At 37.2% G+C, this 27,497-nt stretch overlaps 1 protein-coding gene and 1 long non-coding RNA gene across 2 annotated transcripts; one reads left to right on the top strand and one right to left on the bottom strand.

Annotated features, from left to right (window-relative positions):
• Window positions 1-5,181: 5,181 nt before the first annotated feature.
• LOC127863906 (uncharacterized) lies at window positions 5,182-16,171 on the bottom strand. The gene is made up of 10 exons (XM_052403591.1): window positions 15,901-16,171; window positions 15,201-15,302; window positions 11,888-12,066; window positions 10,494-11,459; window positions 9,175-10,319; window positions 8,636-8,804; window positions 8,340-8,477; window positions 7,717-7,847; window positions 6,744-6,877; window positions 5,182-6,096 (listed from the first exon to the last, which is right to left on the bottom strand). The coding sequence occupies exons 1-10, from the start codon at window positions 16,139-16,141 to the stop codon at window positions 5,825-5,827; spliced, it is 3,477 nt and encodes a 1,158-aa protein (XP_052259551.1). The 5' UTR covers window positions 16,142-16,171; the 3' UTR covers window positions 5,182-5,824.
• Window positions 16,172-18,262: 2,091 nt separating this feature from the next.
• Window positions 18,263-19,056, top strand: LOC127863905 (uncharacterized). Its single transcript, XR_008041241.1, has 3 exons — window positions 18,263-18,418; window positions 18,574-18,727; window positions 18,949-19,056. It is a non-coding gene; the product is annotated as an uncharacterized LOC127863905 (long non-coding RNA).
• Window positions 19,057-27,497: the final 8,441 nt, after the last annotated feature.

Here is a 27,497-nt window from a genome sequence, read left to right as displayed (position 1 = left end):
TTTCTCAGGTGAGGTTTTAGGATTGGTCTTTGTCCGCCGTCCGTCCGTCCACATATGGTTTGTAAACACTCTAGCATTCACATTTCTCAAGCATTCTTTATCAAAGTTGCTGAAAGATCTCAGTCAAGTTTGATAATGAGCAAAATCACATTATAAATGCCATTATTATTGCCCTTAGATTTTCATTATAGTGTTCAAAATCCTTGTAAACACTATTGAGGTCACAATTTTGTTTCAGATTTTATGAATCTTGGTCATATTTATTTTTGTAAGCAAAGTTTGATGTTTGGTTAGGGGGGTCAACTCAAAATATAGGTAACCAGGTCAAATCTTACAAAAATAAAAACACTCCATGCGCCAGAGTTTTGGTTCAATAATGATGAAACTTGACCAGGATGTTTGTCTGGACAATATCTAGGTAAAGTTTGACATTTGGTAAAGATTGAATGAACTGACTCCTCTCAGGTGAGCGAACTAGGGCCATCTTGGCCCTCTTGTTAGTTCTTCGCTTGTTAAGGACTAAGTTATGAGTGTGCATTTCAAGTCAGTCTGCTTTTAGCTACGCTGGGAACGATAACCACCTTAGCTACGCTACGAATGATAATCTGCCTGTTTATACTCTACCACTGGTACACTGCAGACAGCAGTATGTTTATGTAATTTATTAATATGTGTTTAACAGCATGTGGGACGACATTGGCCAGTTGTCATTGAAATCTGCATGCACGACATTGGCCAGTTTGTCATTGAAATCTGTACATGAACATATTGGTTGCTTTCAGGGAAAACGGGGCTTAATGCATGTCAAATAATTGGTGTCACAGATTAGCCTTGCAATGCACACAAGCTAATCAATGAGGACACTTTCTGATTTTATGGTGTTTTTCGTTTAAAGAGAGTCTAAAATGAAGCTTAAATTATCTTTTCTATTAATGATTTGAAAAAAAGGATAAAAGTGATAATAACTTCAAAGTTACCTCGCTGACAAGGCAAATCACTTTTAAATCAAATAAACAACCAATGACTTATACATTTTTACCTTGTTGCATTTTCAGTAAACATCTATAAAAGGGGATCTTTTCACAGTTTGTCATTAAATGCTTATTATTGATAAATGTAAACATTGGATCCTTAAAGCTCCATTAAAAAAAACAATAAAATTAAAGAAACAAAAAAAAGTTACCCTCAACTTGGCTCGACCTTGGAGATATCGACATAATTCTTTCGCATGACACACCGTCCAATGATGGTGAACAAATGTGTCAAATGATTGTAAAATCTTACAATGAATGACATAACTATTGCCCGGGCAAGCTCATTTATGGCCATTTTTGAACATTGAACTCAAAGTGTGACCTTGACCTTGGAGATATTGACGTTATTCTTTCGCGCGACACAACGTCCGATAATGGTGAACACATGTGCCAAATGGTTTTAAAAATGCCAAATGATTTTAAAATCTCACAAAGAATGACATAGTTATGGCCCGGAGAAGCTCATTTATGGCCATTTTTTGACATATGAACTCAAAGTGTGACCTTGACCTTGGAGATATCGACGTAATTCTTTCGCGCGACTCACCGTCCAATGATGGTGAACAACTGTGCCAATTGATTTTAAAATCTCACAATGAACGACATAGTTATGGCCCGGACAAGCTTGTTCCGCCCGCCCGCCGATATTCGCCAAACTAATATCCAGTTTTTTCCTTCAGAAAACCTGGTTAATTAATCACTCCAAGTCAATTACTAAGAATGTTTATGAATAGTCTTTGTAAAAGTAAGCTCTTCTATCTAACAATCTGATTAACTTAAAAAAAATAATAATATATTGACAAATAAACATGCTTATCTACAATAATTGTTTTGACTTGATTGTTTTCATCTAAAGGGACACAACACCTATTCTTAATTTAAGGGGAATAAAAACACTGTGTATGTCAGTAAATTGTGTTACATCTTTGAATTTGTATTCAACTATACTTGTAAATTCATCATTTTCTATGAATTTGTTAGGAATATGTATCAAATTCTTAAACAAAAAAGGAAGAAAAGAAACGCAATCAACGAAAACGTATTTTGCAAATAAATATTAATAGCCTCTGTTGTCAATATTTACTCGTAAATCCCGCTAAAATGCGTAACATACATGTACGATTATGTCTTAATTAGTATTTAACATGGAGCGTAGAGATATTATAAACACCTATTGTATAGGTAAGCATTTCTGTTTCAGTAATATTATTTTTAGCTTATTTAATTGAATAAAAAAATCTTGCCCTTTAAGAACTTCACTCTTCTGTTATCAAAAAGGCACATGCGCAAAACATACTTCTTCTACTTAAGACTTATTTACCATCGACCACAACAAAGGAGCATAAAAGCTGTTTATATGCCCCTTAAAACTTAAGAATCGTGGTTAAAAATTAGCCTCACCCTAGGAGTTACTTGTTTGTATATTTGTGTCATAATTATAATTTGTTCTTCTGCTGTCTCAAACATTGTAAAACTTTGTGATATAAAATCACACGCTTTTTCAACTTCAGTCATGTAATGCCATCCATATTTGTTTTATTAAATACTATTAATAATATACACAGTTAATTACAGATGATTTTTTTAAAACATAGTCTGTTCATTATTTTTATATTTTAATCCATGAATAAGTGTACTATATGGACAATGCCTCTCCATACGCACAAATTTGTTTACCCCTGTTACCTTGACCTTGAAATAGGGTCCGCGTGTAGGTTTCAAACTCTGCGTTTAGATTTCGAAAAATGCTCATAACTTCTACGTCCCTTTAGATATAACCTTCATATTTGGTATGCTTGTGTATATGGACAAGGCCTTTCCATAAACACAAAAAATTCCCCTGCGACCTTGACCTTGAACTTAGGGTCCCCGTTTAGGTTTCGAAATCTGCGTTTAGGTTTTGAAAAATGCTCATAACTTCTATGTCCCTTGAGATATAACCTTCATAATTTGGTATGCATGTGCATATGGACAAGGCCTTTCCATACGCACAAATTTTTTACCCCTGTGACCTTGACGTTGAACTTAGGGTCCGCGTTTAGGTTTCGAAATCTGTGTTTAGGTTTCGGAAAATGCTCATAACTTCTATGTCCCTTGAGATATAACCTTCATATTTGGTATGCATGTGTATATGGACAAGGCCTTTCCTTGTGCACACAATTTTTTACCCAAAATATAGGTCACCACTTCAAATCTTACAAAGACAAAAACACTCCCTACGCCAGAGTTTTGGTTCAATAATGATGAAACTTGACCAGGATGTTTGTCTGGTCAATATCTAGGTCATGTTTGACATAAGGTAAAGATTGAATGAACCGACTCCTCTCAGGTGAGCGAACTAGGGCCATCTTGGCCCTCTTGTTATATTATATTTTAGCGGGATTTCCAATTACAAATACCTTTCGGTGTTAAGTAGAGACTTATAGTTCATATCATGGTTATTTCTAGATGAATTGCTAATGTCATTGTGCCAATTTTGGGTGACGCAAAAAATTAAATGCCGACGCACAAATGCATAAATCTACGTTGCCAATATCTATTATTCAAGAGCATTTTTATATGAACTCGAAAGGCATCAGCAAATTTTTACTGTTATTTATATTGATTTACGCGCGATACTTCTATATTATTATCAAAATATTTACGGTTGTTATTTATGTGTTCCAAGTTTATTCGACACTTAATTGGAAAATGATCAGACTCTGAGTGGTCAAGTACCTTGAAGTCAATAAATGTCGCAAACAATTCTGATGAGGCAATAATGTAATCTACAACACTTGCCCCTTCGTTCGTAACACACGTGAAATGGCCTTCCTCGTCGTTTGCGAATCTGCCATTTAAAATATTTACACCAAAGACACGGCATAAATTAAGTAACGATTTTCCGTAAGTATTTCCTCTTAAGTAATCTCTATTCGCGCGTTGCATATCAAATGCACTGCCTTCATAATCTATGTCTCAAATATATAATGTAAATCATCGCAATATATGAAATCTAAGTAATCTTGCATTCTATAATTTAAGTCCCCCGATAAAAAATAGAGCATCTTGAAATGTACATTTTAGCTGTTCTAAATAAGAAAACATACCATGAATACCATTCTTCTCATCTGTAAGGTTATATATTGATGACCCTTCTGGAGATATATGAGTGTGCTACATAATCACTTCTTTTGATTTAAACAATTTCAAAATATTACAGTACAAAACAACTAAATCATTAAAATTAGTATTAAAACGTGAGATTATATTTAACTGCTGTAAATGGTTAGAAATAAAAACACATATGCCTCCGCTGTTACGTTTACTGTTTGGATTTATCTCTCTAACATGATCAAAACTCGTGTAAGATTCTAATAATGAATTGAATTAATCACAAGTGCGGACTGCACAGGCTAATCTGGGGCGACACTATACGCACATGCATTAAACCCCCTTTTCACAGAGTGAAGCACTATATTATTTTAATATGATTTAAACTGATCATAGGAAGCTTTTTGGATAACATTTTGTGTGTTGTGACGTGTCCGTGGTCAACTTTTACATTGTGAACACTCTAGAGGCCCCTAGATAAATTTGATTCATTGTTCGGGTGTAAGGTTCACTGCTTTGGTAATCCAATGGTTACAGTCTGTTCGTGTGTTAGGTGAACTACTTTGGTAATCCAATGTTGACAGTCTGTTCGTGTGTTAGGTTTGATTCATTGTCATTTAGGATGAAACAAGGACACATCGTCAACTTGAAAAAGCTTAAGAACACTTTAGAAGTAATATTTTTAGCATAAAAATCATGAAACTTCTTAATACGATTTTGTATATTGATACAATGTATTTATGTAAAGTCCAAACGTGATTCCAGGCCATTTATAACTTTGGTTCACTGCTTTGGTTATCCAATGTTTACAGTCTGTTCGTGTGTTAGGTTCACTGCTTTGGTAATCAAATGGTTACAGTCTGTTCGTGTGTTAGGTGAACTTCTTTGGTAATCCAATGTTGACAGTCTGTTCGTGTGTTAGGTGAACTACTTTGGTAATCCAATGTTGACAGTCTGTACTTGTGTCACAAGAGTCTGTAAGTGCGCAGCAAAAGCATTTGGAAACTCCAACTATATTTAAATACTTTTTATTCATGTTATCATTTTTCTCTATATCTATAAAACGAACTAAACAGAAGCAAAATATATAAACATATTGCATACCATAAATAAAACATAGGCACGGTTTGTCATAATAAAATTCATAAAAAGTCAATACAATCAATCAATCAACTTCATAAACAAGAATGAACTCATGATACAATATACATCTTAGTTAATGTACATGCATTATATGGCAGTAAAGCATTCAGCAATAATGATTGGTCATACTTCTAACATTCTACGCAAAGACAAATAAAATATGAGTCTCGCTCTGGTAAAAAAGGCTTAATGCAATAATTAAAGTCTCCCAGATTAGCCTGTGCAATCCGATGTTTTCTATATATTTGTATCAACTTTATCTCTATACGAAGAGCGAGTCTGTGGTTGATTAAAGTTGTGTTTTCCCTCTGATAATCTAGTGGCATGTCTGTTTACTTATCAGAAATATAGCGGAATACATGTCACGTTTGAGCCGTACTATTAAGCGATGCAAACGTGAATTTGTGTCATATAACAACGTCATGGAAATATTCTAAACTAATCATTATTATTATATATGATACATTACGTTATTTATTCCAAACATAATTTAACTACTAGTATTTCACGGATTTCACATAAGTTTTTAAAGCTCCGTAGGATTGTCCATGGCATCACGTGACAGCAAGCCGCTCTCTCTGAACCACTGAATTCCTACTATGGGTGCTGCTTCCGTTTTGACTGCGATGTCTGTCGCTCCAATTATTTTGATTTGGCATACCGCCTTTGCGCAACCCAGCGTCTGGATGATCTTCCGGGAAGTCGTAGTCTTCGTTTTTCATTATGTGAGGAGTCGGCGTTTCACTTGCGTTGACGCCGTTCCGTTGGGGCTTTTCGTCGTGGATCGGCGTCAGATAAGTGTCATCGGACCGCGGATTTAATGCGTCTGAAACGAACGACACATCGTGTTGAGCAAAAATATGAGCTGCATTCAGGATTAATTGAGCTTAACGCATGTGCGAAAAGAATAGTCCAATATTAACATGTGCAGTCCGCACAGGCTAATCAGGAATGACACTTTCCCATGGACTGGATTTTCGTTTAAAAACACCATATTTAAACGAAAAATACCATAGAAGCGGAAAGTTTCGTCCCTGATAAGACTGTGCAGACTGCACAGGCTGATCAGAGATGAAAGCTTACGAACATGCATTAAGCCCATTTTTTTCAGAACTGTTTATGAATTAAGTTTCTACTTTAAGATATCTTGTTATCGTGGTCTTTATTAAAATACATGGACAATATTTCTTGACAACAACATAGTATCACTACTATTTCTTTCGCTATGAAGTATTTCAGCAAAAAACTGTTTTTAAATAATTTTAACAATAATTTGAGCCTCGTTCTGGATCAACAGGCTTAATGTATATGTGTACATTATCGTCCCAGATTAGCCTGTACACACATGTGAAAAGTGTACAGTCTAACCTGGGACCATACTTTAGGCACATGCATTTATGTCGACGTCGTGCTGTTTAAGTCGTTATGTGTGTATCGTCGTCAGGTAAGTGTGATCGGTGCGAGCATGCGTACCACATCTTAGATAACATCCGGTCCGCTTGCAGATGCAAAGGAGGACCACTAGGATGGCGCTGGCAAACACCGCAAGCACCACAATTGCCGCCACAGCGCCCATAGGCAACCCCTTATTTCCGTCACATGACGACCTTGAAAATAGAACACAGATGTCATCATATGACAGCGCCCAAAGTTTCCAGTCAACTTCTCACAGCGGTTACCTACCCTCTACGGTTTACCTATATGGTTATGTCCTACGTCTAACTACTTACAGCGGTTTATTCCAAGAGGTAAAGGGCTCAGAACACTAAGTCATAGGAATCACTGGTGCAGCGGCCCTTATATTGTTTGAGCAGAATAAATATTGTTGAAAATCAAAATGACTTTACGAACAATTCGCTCAGGTGTGCTATTGTTAGGCTAATATGCCCGGCCGTCAATTCAATTGGGGATAAGGTGTCACAAGACAAAGCACCGCAATCATTATCAATTAACAGACGTGCCGCGAAGCTTTGGATAGTCGGCCGATAACTTATTTATCTCTAACTGAAACACAAGGTTATTACTACCGGTATGATAAGAACCTACATTTGACTGCCCTTTTTATTGTCCAAATAAGAATTAGTACACTACATTCCAAATTGCTTGGGAAAATCGGCTGATTATTGCCTAAATTCTAATTGAAACACGAGCTAATTACTATTGTCATGTTATATGCCTCATGACCAAGGCCAATACACATTCTTGCGACGAAGCTAAGACTGCAGCTTAAACATTTACCAACAGAAATACGCGACTCATAAACGTTTGACCAACCAATAGCGACAAGCGATCAAACGTAAATATCAATTTGATTGGCCAACAAATAGCGAAACGCGATCACACACAAATTTAAATATATTTTGATTGACCAATTCTGTTCACTGATACTTTGATTGTGATCAAGTTGTTTTTCTGTGACGTATGGCGAGATCTCGTATGCTCTTACGAGGTGGGTTGCGGATAGCACTTTCGACAGACGACGCCGGTGGTACATTTTGTTGTAATGGAGGCCATAGGTCGGTAGGTGTAGTACTGCTGCACCGGAAAATGGAGCCCGAGACTGTCACTTGTACCCAGCTGTAATATACGTGTGTCTATTTTGGATGCAACATAAATTGCGACAACAGATCCAACCGGATCCAACCGAACCCTAACCATTAACGGCAAACCTTAGTCGTATCCAATATTACACACACAAAAACGGATCCATTCTATACTCTACGGTACATACTTAATCGATAGTGTTCCTCACAGCCAACGCATATTGGGAGACTATTTTTTTCGGTGTGGAAATATGAACAAAGTCGTTCAAATTATCTAAACGAAAACCATAGAAATAAAATACCATCAAACGCATCATCCTCATCGTAACTTTTAAAAAGCACATTTTAATTTCCCGCCTGCCGTCAGTCTCAATTATCTCCGTTCATGTTAGCCATATCAAGCTTCTTGATTCGTGAAACAGTTCATCTTGTCAGTAAGGCTTATACTTAAAGACTGATTATCAGTTAAACATATTTTAAGTAAAATCGTATTGGTGAAGAAGGGGCGCATGCTATGACAACGTACCTTGACGGCTTTCCCATTCCCGTCTATGACGTATATCCTGTAGCCTATCGTACCGTCGCCGTTGTCGTCGAAGACGCGCCGCTTGACAATGTCCTGAGGTTCCATTAACACCTCCTGTCGCTTAAGTTCCGTCAGCAGCTGAAAGCATCACTGGCACATGAATCATAGACATAACACTACAATAACTTCTACTTTTACTACATACTTTACCACGTACTTTTACTATGACTACTTATATTGCCACCACTATTTCTCTTACTTTTCCAACCAAACTGTTTTAATACAAACTTACGTACCAAACCGGTTGCATTGTAGTACTCCGGACAGACAGACATGGCGGTACCGCACACTTTCTGAAGGGTGGACGCCGCCCCCTTTAGCAGCACGGAAACGGCGCGTTCAGCGAACGGCGACCATGAGTCGATATTGAACACGCGTTTAGCTTCATCGAGGTTTTCAGTGCCGCTAAAATAAGGCTGCTTATAAGAATACAAGCAAGAAAAAGTAGACAAAACACAAAAAGAGACAATAGGCAGGACTTTACTATTGCTGATGGTTATAACAAGAATAGATGTAATCATGATTGTGGGAACAATGATTGGGTTGGTGGTTGTGTTTGCAAGTAGAGATAGAAATAGTGTTGGTGGCGTGTTTGTGGCGTGTTGATGGTAGTGTTTTGCAATGCTGGTGATCACGATGATGCTGGTAGCGGCGATGAATATAATACTGTATTATCAAATGATGTTCAAGTAAGTAAAATAATCTTTTGGAGTAGAGGATGCCATTTTTTATTAACGATATATACAGTATTATAATTGTTCGAATATGCTCTTACGTGCATTTCTTTTTTGAAGATTTGTCAAAGCTGCTCTCAAAGTAACAGTTATAGATCATCTCCAGGTAGGGTCGTATCCAAGGGTTTTCCTTGTTGTCGGGCCGCAGTGCCTTAAGGTGGGACTCGAACCCATCAGTGTTCCAAAGGCGAGTGGCCACGGTGATCGTGCCCTGGAGGTTCCGGTACTGGGTCATGTTAATACTCAACCCCCATCCCTCGGACGCGATGAACAGGAATTCGTTCAACGCCAACTGTTCGTTCATGTAGCCAATTATGTGCTGCATTTCAACCCATGTGATGAAGACGACGACTATTTGCGCTTCCTTAAACTTACGAAGCGACTCCACGATGGTTGCCGCTTGGGTATCTGTGGACACGCCTATCTCGTTGCCGATACAGATGCTGTATTCCGGCTTTCCCGCGAGTGTCTGTATGAGTCTCCTCCCGCCCTCGCCATAGATCGTCTTTGCGTAAATGACCTGGATAGTGCTGCCTCCAAGGTCCTTCACGATCTTGAGCAGCGTCGCTGCCTGGACGTCGTCGGCGCCAGGGACGCGCAGGAAGTACGGATATAGGTCGCGATCGCTAAGCGACGGTGCCGTGGATGCGTAGCTGATCTGCACGAGGCCCAGTCGACTGGTTATCTTGGCTGAGGCTGTGCTGACGTCACTTGACAAGCCGCCAACGTACCCCAGGATCTTGTCGGCCACCCGTTCATATGTCCCGCCGACGTAGACTCCCAGCCTGTGCAATGTCAGGATCTTCTCCTGTATAATTAGTGGATCATTGCAGCTGTCAATCAAGATCAATCCGATCTTGGCACCACCAAATAAACCGCTTTCCGTTAATATTTCGTACCGTATAGCTTCCACAATACTCAACCCGTCTTCTCTTATTTTTCCGCATTTTAGAGGCGTGGTACCTGTTTCGAGCACGGGGGCAATCCCAACGATGTACATGTCTCCCTTATGGTACAGAATGGAGGTATCCGACCGTTGACTCAGACATGAAAATGATTTGTAACCATCCGGACATTGGGGCTTCCGAATAGTGGGCCAAGTCAGCTCAGTGTTGTTATCGTCATAGTCACGGATTTCCGTAAACAGCGACTTATCCATGAGTGTGTGATCGTTATAACTTGCCACCTGTTAAGATATATCATGCACGTTTAACTTTTCATGGGAAGCTGATTTCGTCCGTATTCGAAACCTATCGGACAATTACTTACTGAAGATGCGATTTAATAGTATTCGTTATGTGAAAATATTATTTTTGAAAAATAATTATGGCTTGTGACATTTTTGTAACATAGCACGAACCTTGATAAGGCAAGGGGTATCCCTCTTGGGACACCTGGAATGCAGGCGGTGGTTGTAAATCTCGTACTCGGGAAACGCGTTGCTGGGTACGAACCTCACGTCAGAAGAACCCTCGAACCGCACGGTCAGCAGTGGGCTTTGAAACTCCTGCAGGCGTAAACCACCAAAGTCAAGGTCGAATACAATTTTCTTGTTTTCAATCGCCTCAATAAAGGCACACCGTTTGGTTATATCCACGTCTCTAAACGCGTCACAGGCTCCGCCGGTCGGGCACGCCGTCGAGTGAACACGCTTTACGGAGAACGCTATTACAAGAGAAGCCTGAATGGCGTATTGCGTGTACACTGACGGCGCGAATTGCTTTGTCTGTTGCTCTAACGTCATTGGGCGGCAATAGTTTGCTAGCTCTTTATTGGCAAACTGACAGTTCATGAGAGTTTCGAACATTTCTTTAAAATAGCGATTCGTTTCGACTTCTGCTTTCATTTGCTCTGAAACTGTCAGACTGTTTGTCCAATAGGTTTGAAACTCTGAAATGATTCGCCGAGGGGGGCTTAATACAAACGCGCCTTTCGAAACATTTGGAAATTTGCCTTCAACATATGTCCCGGTTTCAGAGAGAATAACACTGGGTCTGTTGTAATGGGCAGTTCTTTTGTCGTTTTCCAGATTCTGTATTGCTTGGAACAAAGCCTCCACAATCGGATAGCTTCCGAACACTATAATACCGCTTACGGGCGGCTCGTTCATTGTTGCGTTGATCTTGTAGACCTTATTTCTCAACTCATCTTCCAGCAGAGTGACGTTGTATTTCTCGGGCTCTATTGCAACGCTGTCAACCAGACATATGTCGGAGCCGACGAGGATCTCATATAGCGCCCGGAAGCCGCCGCGCCCGTACGTGTCGTTGATGTAGAACACCGTGAGCATCGTCCATCGAGCCTCCACGAGAAACTCGTGCATCACCTGTCAACACGAGGCTTAGAGGTTAATCAGTGGTAATAAATACTCAATAGCCTGCCACACGAGACCGGACGGTGAATAGGTCTACATTATAGCTACACTAAGCCGGGTTTGATTAGGGCTGTCAATACTCGATAATCTCACAAAGTTTGTAGGATCGATCGATTAAAAAAACAAGAACATTCTTTACATAGTTTATTTTGAAAAAAAGGAGAAATATTTAATAATAATCTATTGTACGACAGTATCATTTAGGTATCTATATGGATAAAAGATAATTAATGCAGATTATAATTAGTTGAAACTTATGGTCGAAATAAAATTTAGTAACAGCGTAATGATAAGGTCTTAAAAGTGAGTTTTTGTCACATATATGGCTAAGTAAAATATAAAGAAGGATAATAAAACGCAAATAAATTAAAATGTACTACCTTAACTTGTTTGTCGTCAGCTGGGATGGTCCTGAAGAAGTTACGGTACAGCTCGCGGTTGCGCAGTGATGCGGAAGTGGCACCCCAGCTGACCTGCAGCAAACGATACTGGTCGGGTAGCGGACTGAGCATGCGCGAGATTGCTTCAGACTCGGAACTGAAGTCGGAGCCAATCACACCTGGCAGAGACAAGATCGCATGTCAGCATCTTACAATGACTTGGTTATAATGTGCTGCTAGCCTTTTACAAAGCCCTAGCTAAAGACGCAGGATGCAGGACCTTCTCACATGTAATATAATGCTAAGCTTTTGTTCATGTCAGTTCTCTAAGTATTTTTCGGCGTAAGCTGTATTAAGCCAGCCTTTCACCTTAGCCTGACCTTTGTTAGCGTCCAATAGAATTCAAATAAAACTTCCCGCGGCCAAGTACAGATGAATACACTTCATTGACTGCATTGGCTGATTTGAGAATACGACCAGAACATTGGAAACATGTCCGCGTCTTTGTAACATTGTTTTACTGCGTGTTCAGCATGAAACAATTATATCTAATGAAAAGGCTTAATAGATAGAACAGTTTTACACTCAATCTCGACATCAATACAGTTTGTGCGTCCACCTTTTATTTTCAGAAGATTTTCAGCGCGAGAACGTTTGCACTTAAAGACTATTTTCTCATATTTATTACTAACTTCCATATTCCTGTTAACATGTTAACATGTTAAAGTATAGAGAGCAGTGGAAGCGAAGACTCACTTTAATGCATTGCATTTCAACTCGCGAGGTATATCGGGTCAATTTGCGGCCACTGTGTGATACAGGTCATCGCTGCGTCTCTACCCTATGTGCTGATCGGAGTTCGCGACCAGGAAAATAATCGTTACATAATAAAGACGCTATAGCGTAAACTAGGTGAACTGGAATTTTCTTTAGACCAGACAGATGTTAAATGAAGATATCCAGCGATATCATATGGTATGTCAATAATAGATTCTTAATGTGTTTTACAACAATACCATGATAAATATTATTTTTAATTAATTTAACAAGAAGTATGCCATCATATTGACTAATGAATTAAGCATGAGCGCAATGATTCTCGATACTGTTAAAAATCGAATCAAATAGCAACGCCAGACAAACCACTAAAACAGGTTTGTTCGAAGAACGCGCGTATAAATATTTAAAATATATACGGATACTTCGCGTGTGGCCGGTTGACTCATATGTTTTAATTTCACTTCCATTCTTCTTTTGGTTTTCTGTTTTGTATCTATACGTTTATGACCAGCAATATGTAATGATGTAAAATAAGCCGCGAAAACTCCGCGTATCATCCCGTACTGCGTTTGCTGCAGCTAAGAACTGCACAGAAAAAGACATTCGCTATCTTTGATCTCATTAATTAAAGTCTTTACCTTTCATTAACTGCAACCACAATCAACGCCGTATATCTTTTTTAAAGATATTTCTTGTTAATGTTAAGCCTATCCTGGTGTAAATGACCCGAGCCATGACAAGTGGGTCTTATGCCGTATGCATACAGAGTAGCTCCAGATCGGCCTGCGTATCGACAAAGTCAGGTCAGGAGCTACCCGATCCGCTGATGAGACCAAGAAACCTTGCGTAACTTAACAGTTAACAGCGTAGCTTCTATCGCGCCGTCTGGATTAGAGCTACGTTTGTCGCATATTGCATAAGATCAATTTTCGCATGACGCGGCTAAAATATTAAGAGATTTAAGCAAAACAAAAAACAGGACAACAACGACACAAACAAGCATTTATTGATGTTACAACTGCTTGACTTCAAAGTGTTTATTAAAAAAATTAAAGTATGAAACAGAGTGACGTAACGCGAAACGTTCAATTAAAATTGTTTTTAGACCTCATCGTCTGTGTAGAACATGACCAGTGTGATATAAGAGCGATTTCCGCATGATGCGGGTTATTATGCTGTCCTTTTTTTGTCATCACCTTTAAAACAATTTTCCTCTTGAAGTCTAAGTTCTTTGAAGTTATTTTTCCAGCACCTCTTTGTTTGTATTCTATAGAAATTATAAGAAATGATTAACCGCATATTTATAAACTAGTATGGTTTTGAAACCATGCTATTAATTTTCTAATGCGTACAATTCTTGCTGCCACATTTGTCGATCAACTCGCATAGTCTATTCACCATTACGCATTCAATTTGTTAATCCGTCATATTTTCACGTTTGATTGGCTAAGCATTCCCATTTGAGTTAAAGTCAAAGGTATGTATTCGAGGTGGGGTGTTCTGTTGAACAGGATTTCCAAAATTATAATTATGTTCAAACTAAATTTCTCCGGCAATGAAGTATTTGATTTTGTAGCTCATGATTCGTTATAATTTAAGCGAGTTCTTTTGTAAACAGTATGTTAAGGAGCAAGGAAATTATGGGAATTTGTTTAGGCTATATAAGGTTTTTCATATTTGACATAATGTATTTCGTTGTTTTGTCGTTTTTTTTATTTACGATACACTGTTTTCGTTTAAAAACCGAAAGCAATGCAACTGGTTCAAATATCAATATTGAAATGGCAAAATATATAAAAAAACGAAGCAAACTTGTTTCGGAAATGTTTTCTTTATTCATTCTATGTGCTACCGAAAAACACCGGGCAAGACAGGTTCAGAGTGTAAACTTGCAAACATTCCATATGGGCTTGACTCACAAACATTAAAGGGACAGTAAACCACGATTGACGAAAAAAGTTTTAAAATACCGTTTTTTTTTTTACAATTATTAGTTTATATTGATTAAAATATCAAGACTGATATATTGCATTTTTTTAAATAAAGTTGTTAAGTTTTCATATTTTCAGTATATTCGGTAATACATTTTAATGGGCACAGTACCAGGTAACTACCAGTTAACTATAAATAACGCAAGTAGATTGATCATCATCGTCACGTGGTAAACCCAGGAATGAAAATTGTGCATGCGTAGTGAATTGTATATATATTATATATATAATGATCAATCATAGAACTGGAAACGTAGCTTAACGAAACTGAGTGTATGCATATCTTGGTTAATTTTCATTACTTTATGCGAGTAAACTACACAACACGGTGTATTTTATTGTTGTGTGGTAAGAATTATTAAAGCTGTAATGTCTTGACTTTGTTTTCTTGAGCCGGGTTTTTCATTCACTTCAAGTGCACAATAATGATCATAATGTCAGTAGCTAACTCATGTCATGTCCGTCCAAACAAAACTATGATGCATGGGTGATGTCCGAACACACGCCTCCCGGACGGATACTCTACCAATAGACTAGCTTACCGACAACGTCAGTGGTGTCGTTCTTTCCCATCTCCACAATCAGTTGGTGTGCAACCTGGGTTGCCTTCTCCGCGGACTGACACGTCGGGCTCACTCTCAGACCTGAGGACAGGAAAGAAATGCAGGAACATTAGGGGAGGCGGCAGGCAAGTATCATGAATATTTCACTTTAAGGGTGGTGGTGGTGGTGGTGGTGGTAGTGGTGGTGGTGGTGATGGTGGTGGTGGTGGTGGTGGTGGTGGTGGTGGTGGTGGTGGTGGTGGTGGTGGTGGTGGTGGTGGTGGTGGTGGTGGTGGTGGTGGTGGTTGTGGTGGTGGTGGTGGTGGCCGCGTGGTGGTGGCCACGTGGTGGTGGTGGTGTTGGTTGAGACGATGATGATTATTATTGTTAATAATAATAATAATTATTATTATTATTATCATTATTTACATGAAGAAGAAGAATAATTTCCGTATAACAACACATCACTGCACTCTGATTTAGGACGAATATTTTCTTACATGAGCTAATAATTAAGAATAGACGTATAGACCCGAGAAATGTGCTTCAGTTTTACAATATAACTAAAATGTAAAACAAGAGACCAAATACATTTTTTAATTATATATATGGAAAAAAAAATGACCATCGTCATGTGATGTGTGATTGTGACCGGGATTGTATACGAGTTATGCTCGCAACCAGTCCAATCGTTGCCTACCCAGCTTCAACCCGTTGGTAAAGTTGCCGACGTTCAGCCGATTTAGCGTCCACTTGACTGCGTTGATCGCTTGCAGCAACTCCACATCCGGTTCGCGGCACGAGCTGTCTGAGTACACGGAGCCAATAAACTCGAGGTAGGCGTCGCCCGGAAGAAGCTCTGTTCCCAGTCCATGCACGCTAAGGAAACATGAAGTAAGTGCGCACAACACCGCTAGATGCGAGTGCGCTCTAGGCTGCATAATGGGATAGGGAGTTTTCAGTTCTGTAAAACAAACTGAAAATCAATAAAAGTAAAACATTGGTTTTTATTTTCGAATAAGAAGGTAACACACAATATTAATTGTAATTTGTATGAAGACCTGTAGGTCACATCATTCAAATCAGGTTCATAGTGTGTATTGGTCACAGTTCAAATCCATTGATCTGACTATTAACAAACGGAAACCAGTATAAAACAATACAACCGAGTTTAGAACACGGTAACATAGCAATTCATCGGTTTGTATCTGTAATAAACTAATATTAATTCCCAATAAAAGATTTTTTAAGTTAATATTCACCGTTTCTCACTACTCTGCTAAAATCTGGAGACACGATTCAGCTAAGTTAAATGAATATATAGAGGATATTTGTTGGATTGGGTGGAATATCGATTTTAATTCACGAGTGATCATAAAAAAATATATTTTGCGCCACGAGTGAAAACATATTTTTCTATGATCACAGGTGAATTAAAATCGATATTCCACCCAATCCAACAAATTTTCTTTTTATTTTATGCTCACAAATTAATATTTTTATACGTTTGCCAATCCGTTCAAACCAATTTCCCTTTGAGCGCCCCAAAAGATCATTACCGCTTTTACATTCAGCGTTGCAAATAGTTCACAAGAAAACAAACGTTAAACAATAACTTTTTTGTATTTACAATGCAACACATATCAAGTGAAAAGAAAAAAAACACCGATAACATCAATTAAAAAATAAATAATCATATGATGACACAAGTTGTTTATGTCATGCTGTCGTATAAGTAGGTCATAATACACTAAATAGTTTCCCTATATAATTCAATGTAAAAGCGACAACTTTGAGCGAAAATAAATGCAACATTTTGCACATAGAGACCCCCATAACCATACCTTTTCTTAAAGGCGATTCTAAGCGGAATCGATTTATGCAATAAAAAAGATATGTCATGTACAAAGCAAGAAAGAACTTGACACAAATCAAAATCGACTGTTTTTGCAACTTTTTTTTCGGCCGTTTCTTAGTGGAATGAAACCTTTTCTAGTGCAATGGTTTACTATAGTATTCAAGTGTATCATATTTCAGGGATTCAGTAGTGAACACCTATTCATGCCCTACCATTATCTCCACAAGAAAACACCCGAATAATTGTAAAAAGTGTAAAACATGCCTTCCTGTCAACTATGATATTTTTTTAGAGAGTACAGCCCTACATGAAGCGATCATTTAGTGTATTGTAACCTAAATATGCGGAGTCTATTTATAGCGTAAATAACGTTAACAGGTTACAATGTACTAAAATATTTTGGAGTGCAATGCAATACTCTCTAAAAACATGAACATCATTGTAAGAAGACACAATTCTCTGGAATGTTTCTTTGTGCATGTGGTAGGGAAAACATTGATGTTTAACAGAAATTCACTCTTTTGCTTGAAGGTTGGAGACTACATGAGACTTTGACAGATGGCGGGAAACCCTTCTCAACTGGTACGAAGCCGGTAAATAGATTGCCATAAAACAGTGACCGCTGATTCGCGACGAGTTCTTTCTTGCATAACGTATGACCCCCCCCCCCTTTTTTATTGTTTAAATCAGTGCGGCTTGGAATGCTCTTTAAGAAAATATATGGTTATGGGGATGTCTATGCGCAAAAGTTTGACTTTATTTTTTGTTAAAGTTATTGCTTTCGCATTGAATTTGTGTAGGAAATCTTTTAGTATATTGTGACCAACAGTGTGTACATGATGTTCAAGGGAAGTTACTCCGTATGTTGATATAAATATTCATCGAAGAGTTCTCGCTCTTGGTGGAAGAATGTGTGGGGGTCACAATGGGTTAAAAAAATAGTAAACAGCAGTCGTCGAAATTCGCACTAGCCCGACAGCAAAAAACTAGTATTTTTTCTTTCGGGCTTGTAGGAAATCCAATATTACAAGCCCGACGTGCTTGTACAATTCATTAAACAGAAAACGAGTTCCGCTTTCATTTTCAATATTTGTAAACAAAGATTTGAGCAGCTTAAATCAACAACCGCTTATGTTTTAACACACTGCACACACGTGCTGGGCAATCACTGCGCATACAGCGCATGGTTTTGTGGTTCCCGGATTGCTATTATGTACAATAAATGTTTTGCGTTGCATTTGGGACACAGAGAGTAATGGCCGAAACATTTTGTACACACCGGTCTTACTGACCTGTGTACTTACGCGAAAGGAATTGTGGGTAGCACTTCTTTTACAAGTGAAAAGCGAAAGAAGGTCAGGTAATCACACTTCTAATAATCGCTATCAGTCTGGATAGAGATTAAAAATCACATTTTAACATAATTAAATAACATTTCTTTAAACAACATTACGTTTTAAACACACAATAAAGAACGGTTTTTCTTTCATTATTAACTTTTTCATTCCTACGCAGAACCATTTTGGCGGAAGCATAATTCCCCAAACCAGGGGAATGTGATGCGTCTAAGAATAGAGGTGACAATAACGTAGTGACGTCACCATCTATGTATAGAATGATGGCCGAACAGTTGTCATTCAAGTACGTCGTTGAGGAATGCTTATCTGAGGTAACTGTGATTGACGCATTTGTCAACTGGCTTTTTGTAGAATAACCTGGCACTTAATTGCTTATATATTTTCTGGTGGTTCACTAGGTTTGCTATCTCTTTCACATGGATAGATGGGATAAATATCTGCTAATTTTTTACCTAAACTTTATGTATTATCACAATTTATAATTGTGATTAGATTGAAATCCGTTTGTGAAATTAATTTCTTCTTATTTCAGGATCCGAAAGAGGCTGGCTCAGATGACGAGGAAGCTAACTTGGATGGTGATGAAATTAATAAGAGATTTGTATTGTATTCTAAAGATTGAATAAATGAATGCTTCTTTGGATGTTTTATGTTATGTTTATCTGCAATTTTAACAAAAATGTTTGGGCTAGTAAAATCTGACTCGGGCTTGTTCAAATTCCCATAGTACTAGCCCGACTTGCTTGTAGATTTAAATCTGAATTTCAATGACTGAAACAGTGAAATTATCAGTTTTAATTCACTGATATTTCTCTATAAACCACCGGAAAGCTTAAAATAAAACCTTACCTTTCAATAAAGTGTCATTGTTCACGAAAATAACACCGGTATGTTTACAAATAGAATTCCCAATTTCTCATCAATATACACTAACACGAAATGTTGGATACAATTTTATATGACTGAAAGTTCAAAAACTGAAAGCAATTACGTTAAATATATCCGTCACATTAAAATAAGTGCAGTTTGCTTGTATACATCTAATATCCTGTTACTTCATTGAACGCGAAATGACAAAGTTGTTTACAAAATGTACGACAGTAGTTTTTATGTTATTCACGGTAAAAAACGCAATGGTGCAGAACATAGTAATAAAACCTTCCAATGTAGACTTGCGCATGAACAAATAATAGCTTGCAAAAAATAGTGGTCAAATGTAAACAATAGAGTGGTAAAGGTAAACACGGGGGCATTAAACGTGTGCATCGTATTTAGCATTAATATTGTTAATCATAAGGTAGTATTATAGGGCTACAATAAACATTTCTTTAATCAACAAAGCATCATTCCTTAACTACAAAGCCAACTATTTATATTAAAACAGCGGGATTTGAAATAAATTTTATTGTACGTAAAACAGTGTACTTTGGCAATAGTTTTTGCTTAATATACCGCAGTCAATGTTTTCTTTCTTGCTGATATTGCTGAAGATTCACTGTATGTGTTTATATATATATATATATATATATATATATATATATATATATATATATATATATATATATATATATATATATATATATATATATATATATATATATATATATATTTACTGTTATGGTCGAGTATATAACAATTGCTTTCTATTTTAAATAGAACATTTAACATTTCAGAATAAAAATTTTTTCGTAACCATCAGGATTCAAAAGATTGATCATTTACTATTAATAACACCGTAACATTCTATTTCCCATCAAAGCTGCTTGAATTATTTTAAAATCTATTCATTAATTGATAATAACACTGTGCTGGGAGCTTTAACGCAATGGTCTTTACGTTCTTGACCGACACAAAACGCCTGTTGTTGAAATATACATTAGTTTGCAACTACATTGAACATTACTGTATGTACACTTGCAATATCAACATGATCATCATGATGAACAATTTATACCCCATAGTAAACGATGACAACAACAGCTGCTGCTGCTGCTTAAACAACGCCAGCATTATGTTAGCGAAATAATATAATTATCATTTTACTGCAAAATTCGAAAATGGCTCTAGATTGCCTTTTTACGGTGTGTTGTATTATACATAAGATTTCTCCTCCTCCTACTCCTCCTGCTCCTCCTCCTCCTCTCCTGCTCCTCCTCCTCCTAATGATCCTCATCCTCTGTATCCTGTTGTTTTGTCCTTGTCATTTCCAGGCTTGGGGTTATCTTGGGGGCGCCCATCTCCTCTCCAAGAATTTGCAACTAGTTGTACGAAACGTGCCATATCCCCTCACGACAAAGGCGACAAATTACTAACTCTAAACACCCCATGCCCCACTGGTATTTTAAAGCAGTTAAATTAAAAAGATATTTCAACCGTTAATTTGAAAGATAAATAAATAAATAAATAAACAAATAAATAAACATTAAACATATTACAAAAAAAATTAAAAAATACCGTTGTAAAGCAAGTATCGGAGCCCACCCCTGCCTTGTACACATCGACATATTCTCGGTCATTTGATTCGAACGTTTCTTAGTTTAAACTGAATTGTATTAGCAGAGGCACATTTTGTTCAAATATAATGTAAAGAATGGTTTATATAGATTAACATTGTGTGAGCTACAATGTCAAATATTTTACAAGCGCACATGGACACTTCATTATTAACCCATGTTTGCCTAGCGTCTAGAAAAAGGCCTTGGCAAACAGCGTAGACCCAGATAAGACGCTGCATGATGCGGCGTCTCATCAGGATCTGCGCTGTTTGCTTAAAAGAATTTCTGTAAGAAATATTCTAAATATAGAAATAAATATACTAGACATCCCTAATTTTGGAAATAAATTGATCCAATTTAGAACGATGGGAGAGTCCACTAGGCATAAATGGGTTAACTTTAGTGGGCAACCATGGGCTTGGCCGTTTGTGACTTCGGCGGTCTTGCCACAGATTTGAAAGTGTCACACTTGTCTATCAATACATGTATGTATCAAATTCAAAGTTTTCCCTAAATTAAACATTTTCATTCATATTCGCAATCGATTGAATCTAGACTCTTGAATGTTATGCTCACAATTTACTCTAACACACAATCTTTGTAAATCCTGAAATTTCACCAACTGTCCATTTTTTGGTAAGCTCTCAGTAGATTTACCTTGGTAATGTTTGCATGCACAAAATGAGGACCGTTGGATTCAATAACCTTGTTTCAAGAATATTTTCAAAACAGTTTTGTCAAAAGGAGCTATGCATACACCAGTTAAAAAAATTTTCCTTCGGTACAAAAGAATGCCTTTAGGCACCCATTAATGCCTACAGTACATTTGCATCATAAGCATGAAGATATGCCTTTCGCATATGATTTAACCCATTTATGCCTAGTGGACTCTCCCATCCTTCTACATTGGATCAATTTATTTCCAAAATTAGGGATGTCTAGTATATTTATTTAGATTTTAAGTATATTTCTTACAGAAATTCCTTTAAGCAAACAGCATAGACGCTGATGAGACACCACGTCTCATCTGGGTCTACGCTGTTTGCCAAGGCCTTTTTTCTAGACGCTAAGCATAATTGGGTTAAATTATTTGTTACCCAAAGTTAAAACAAGCATAATCTTAGTTAAGCAATTACAATAAGCCTTATATTAACTTATAATTTACAAAAAGCTCCCTTATATGAAGAAAACAATAAATGTCTTCAAAACCGTAGGTGTGAATGAATGCCAACAGGCTCAAAGTGTACCTAAATACTCAAATTATACTTGTAGGTATATTTGTTAATGTGCTTGTGGGCTAAAATACATGCATGTAGGAATAATCCATATGTGAAGGCACACGATTATGCCTGTTGGTGTAGTCTTGTATCAGTAGGTGTATCTAATAACGTTCACCCTAATCATATGGCATAAGAATAATCTATTTGCGTTGTCAACATGTAGACTATTCAAGTCAATTCAAGGTATTTCATTTTGACTGTGGTTTGCATCTATAATTTATTTATTTAATTGTGTCTTAGTCTGGAATACAAGATTATGCTAAAAACTTTCAACCCACATTTCTACAAAAATTACCAGACTTCTCTTACTTTGATCATGATTGTATTTGTTATCTTCTTAATAATTTATGACGGACGTGTATCTTTTTTTGACCACAATCTTATATTCTAGTTTGTTATTGGACACACGAGACTGGTTCTTAAGGTGAAAAGCACACTAATACGGGGTTTGGAAGTATCAATATTGTTATTATATATATGTATGTTTATTACTAATATGTACTTTTTCAAACAAATGTATAATGCGCGTATTTAATTTATTTTATGATAAAATACTTGTAATTGAACCTTTCTATGGGAAAACGGGACTTAATGCAATCCTCACAGGTTAATCAGTAAAGGACTTCACATGACGCTTGATTTATTATTCTCGTTTAAAGGGGCCTTTTCACAGATTTTGGCATATTTTGAAGTTTGTCATTAAATGCTTTATATTGATAAATGTAAACATTGGATCTTAAAAGCTCCAGTAAAAAATCAAGAATAAAATTAAAAATGGAAAAAAAAGTAGCCGTGCCAGGGCTCGAACCAATGACCCCCGGAGTCCTGGAGTAAGTCTGAAGTAAAAACGCATTAGCCCTGTTAGCTATCCGCCGGGTATACACAGAATTAGTATGTAATACCTTATATAAGCAATCTTCGTAGTTTCGTAAATTCAAACGACAACAACAGTACTCTCCAAATTATTCAATCGTTTCGCGTTGCAACGCTTTATAATGTTTAGGTTTTCAAATCGTCAAAAGATACATATAATGGCTATATTGGACTATGGTAAATGTTCAGTAATACTGTTTCCTCACAAATATCATAACTAAAACGAAAATTTGCAAATCTGAAACAACTTTTTTCAATTTTGTCAATTTACCGAACCGTGAATAGATCCCTTTAAAGAAAGACTCTTCTTATCGAAAATCTAGTCGGCGGACTGCACATGTCAATCTGGGACCACGCTTTTCGCGCAGACATTAAGCCCCGATTTCCCAAAACGAGGCTCAATGACTTACAATTACAATTGAATATTTACATGAATTAAATTGTTCAATTGGGGTTTCATGCGTTATAATGGATTTAGACAGATGTGATTTGGGCAATATAAACGACAACCAAGTGCATGTGATTAATTTGATATAATTCCTTTTTATTATGTTATGATTAGGTCAAGTCAGTCCAAAATAGTTTAGACAAACCTTGTTACGACTCTAGACGCAACATTTATTACTAAATCTTTAAAATATCAAGGTTGAATTAAAATCTTGGTTAAGTGCGTCAAAAACTTGGTCATCACATTAAATTTTAGAACAAACAACTAGTTACCACTCTAAAGACAACGTTTGCGCTTTAATCTTAACGAAACTTGGTCAAAGTGTTTATTATAAAAATAGATATTAAATGAATCTGGGTAAAGTGCGTCAAAACACTAAGTCACCAGGTTAAATAATATAGAAACCTAGTTAACACCCGATTACCCACATTTATAACGCAATTTTGTTACAACTTGGTAAGAATGTGCATCTTTTATAAATGCATAATACTAATTAATATTGTTAAGCTGTCCGGTTAGCGCAGTGGTTGATACACGCTTTTCTCACATGTATAGGCGGCCCGAGTCCAAGCCACGCAACAGGCTAATGTGAGCTTGTTTGGTGGTCCCAATAACGGACATATGTGATTTTCTCCGGATACTCCAGGTTTCCTTATTAGCTAATCAAAGCGCTGAAGGCACTGAATTTGTTCGCTGTTGTATAATCTTGGACGCAACGCAGTTTTCAAAATTATGTTATAGCTTTTTAGATCGCAAGTTTGAAATGACCACAACATATTCAAATTTATAAAGAGTGTGTCTTAAAACACAGGTCGAGATGTGTTGTTTTTTTCCAAATCATTGATACAGCTAATCAGTGTGCACAGGCTAATCTTATTTGACATGCATGAAGCCCCGTTTTCCCTGAAAGAAGCCAATATGTACAGATTTCAATGATAAACACTAGACTGGCCAACGTTGTCTTACACACTATGTACTGTACCAGTGAGAACAGGAAGATGCGGTGGTTATAGCAGACGCTTTTAGCATTCTGTCGTCTGCTAAATTATTGGAGTTATCCACACAGGCAGTCACGGGTTACGGTTCCTAGCGTAGCTACGGCATACTGATTTGCAAAATTCGGTCTGCATTATTTGTGAGCACAAATGAAAACCACACTAACATTTAGTACATGTGTCTTCAATTCGAAGGAAAAAGCTTAACCTTGCAACTATAATTGAAAATTCGTCACAACTTGCGGGATTCTATCGATTTAATTTGGTAGGAATGCTGGGGCACGCTCCGGGTCCATACATTATGTAGCCTAATGCGCAGAAGCACCTTATAAACTTCGAAACACTAACAAAATGTGTTTGTTTATTGTGTCCGAGTTGTACAATTATCTTAAAAGATTATACCCGTGATGCTCATTCGATAGATACACATGTATATCTATGAATACTTACATAATACAACAGATGGGTGTTAAGAAACAGTAGGTGTGTGCTCTGTGCTTGCAAGTTAAGACTCTGTACGTACGTTTGGTATAATAAGTTGGTGAGCCAAAAGTTTCAGTCTGTACTTATGTTAGGTGAACTACTTTGGTAATTTATTATATGTCTGTACTTGTGTAATGTGAACTACTTGAATAATCAAATAGTGACAGTCTATAGTTGTGTTAGGTGAGCTACTTTGGTAATCGAATGTTGACAGTCTGTAATTGTGTTAGATTAAATGCTTTGGTAATCCAATAGTGACAGTCTGTAGTTGTGTTAAGTGATCTACTTTGGTACTCCAAATTAACAGTCTGCAATTGTGTTAGATGAACTACTTTGGTAAGCCAATGTTACAGTCTGCAAGTGTGTTAGATGAACTACTTTGGTAATCCAATGTTGACAGTTTGTACTTATGTTAGATATAATTAATACTTTGCTAATTCAGTAGTGACAGTCTGTACTTGCATAAGGTTAACTACTTTACCCAATATTGACAGTCTGTACTTGTATAAAGTTAACTACTTTACCCAATATTGACAGTTTGTACTTGTATAAGGTTAACTACTTTACACAATATTGACAGTCTCTACTTGTATAAGGTTCACTACTTTATCCAATATTGACAGTCAGTACTTGTTTCAAGTGAAGCACTGACTTGAGTCTTTAATTGCACAGCAAAAACAACTGGTAACTCCAATTATAGTCACAAATGTTCATTAATGAAATCAATTGTATGTTTATATTAACAAACGAAAAAAAAACAGAAAGTAAATATATGAACATATAATGTGTGATAAATACAAAATAATCGGGACTATAAACAATCGAGTTGTTATTATTAAGTTCATAAAAAGCCAATACAATCAGCCAAGACGAATGCATCAAATCAATAATTAAACTAGTAACACTGCAACATTACAATATATACATCTTGCATTATGCACATAAGGTGTTTGACGTGTACAGCATGTAGCACTAATGTCCGCTCAAAGTATAAACACGTTACGAACAGGAAACAGCATTGAGCACTAATGCCCGCTCAAAGTATAAACACGCTACGAACAGGAAACAGACAAAATATAAACATTGCTCTGGGAAAAGTCAATTCATGTGCGTACAGTGTCGTTCCAGCTTAGCATGTGCACTTCCAAAACACTTTATTTTTATTTTATTTTTTTAAGAATAAAGTTTCTTCTTAAAGAAATGCCATTAAGGTGTTGTCCCTGATTAGCCTGTGCATGGGAAGGCATTTTACGCACATGCACTTAGCCCAGTTTTTCAAGAGCGAGATTCAGTTGTCTTTTTAATATGGAGTGAGAGTTAGCACGGCAAATACAATCCCGACCCTCAGAATATTAAAATAGGAATCTAATTGCAATATCAAAACACATTTTTCAAATCAGAATCCGTTGTTGTATAATCGCTATTAATCGGACGATGAACAACTGTTTGTCTATAAGGCGCGAAGACTTTTTATGTCAACGGATTGACAACCTCTTTATAGCTCGTCAATATTAGCCTTGCAATTACCTTGTTGTACGAATACAGTGTATATTTAAAAACAATACCGTTACCAGGAGTACATTTATTTCCGTTCATGATGTGATTTCGATCGATCGAGTAGTACAAGTGTTAGGTTAAGGCCTCGTTAAACTCACGTAAAACGTGCACGAACAAAACCAAATACAAATATATGAAACAACTCAAGTGTATGATTTACTAGTAAGCTTATTGAGTTCATGAGTGCCAGGTCAATGTGTTGTCGCTTTACGAACATTTTTCGAAAACATGGCGTCAACTTTGGCCTCAAGTGGATCTGTGTTTGATCAAAGTTGTGGTCTTAAATGTTTTTGCATATATAACACAAATGTACCGGGCATATATAAAGAAGTGAAACATATAAGTCTTATTCTGAGAAAACTGGGCATAATGCATGTGCGTAAAGTGTCGTCCCAGATTAGCCTGTGCAGTCCGCACAGGCTAATCTGGGACGACACTTTACGCACATGCATTATGCCCAGTTTTCTCAGAACGCGACTCATATATGTCACGTTTCCACTGCACCATTTATTAAAGAGCAGTTTACTTTACCTCATTGAACACCGTCTTGTAAATATTATAAAATATCAATCAAAATAGATCTGATAAATTATGACAATCATTCCCTACCTAAGAGTTACACCTCACGGATTTCTCATAAGTATAATAAAGTCCCGTAGTAGTATCGACGACATCCCTTGACAGGTCCTTTGAATCAGCAGGCCGCTCCCTCTGGTCGCTACTTCCGTTCTGATTGTACTGTGTGTCGCTCAAACTATTTTGACCCGCAATACCGCCATAGCGCAATCCAACGTCTGGTTGATCTTTCAGGAAGTCGTAATCTTCGTTTTTGTTTGTGTAAGTGATCGGCGTTTCCATTCCTTCGACGCCGTGCTGATGGAGCTTTACGTCATGTATCGGCGTCATGTAATGTCACGGGAACGGGGCGTTTATGCATCTGAATAAGACGA

Source organism: Dreissena polymorpha, unplaced genomic scaffold, assembly GCF_020536995.1.
Source record: "Dreissena polymorpha isolate Duluth1 unplaced genomic scaffold, UMN_Dpol_1.0 chrUn057, whole genome shotgun sequence".
NCBI classification, from domain to species: Eukaryota; Metazoa; Mollusca; class Bivalvia; order Myida; family Dreissenidae; genus Dreissena; species Dreissena polymorpha.
Note: the sequence above shows the minus strand (reverse complement) of the source record. Positions and strands in the feature narration are given on the sequence as shown.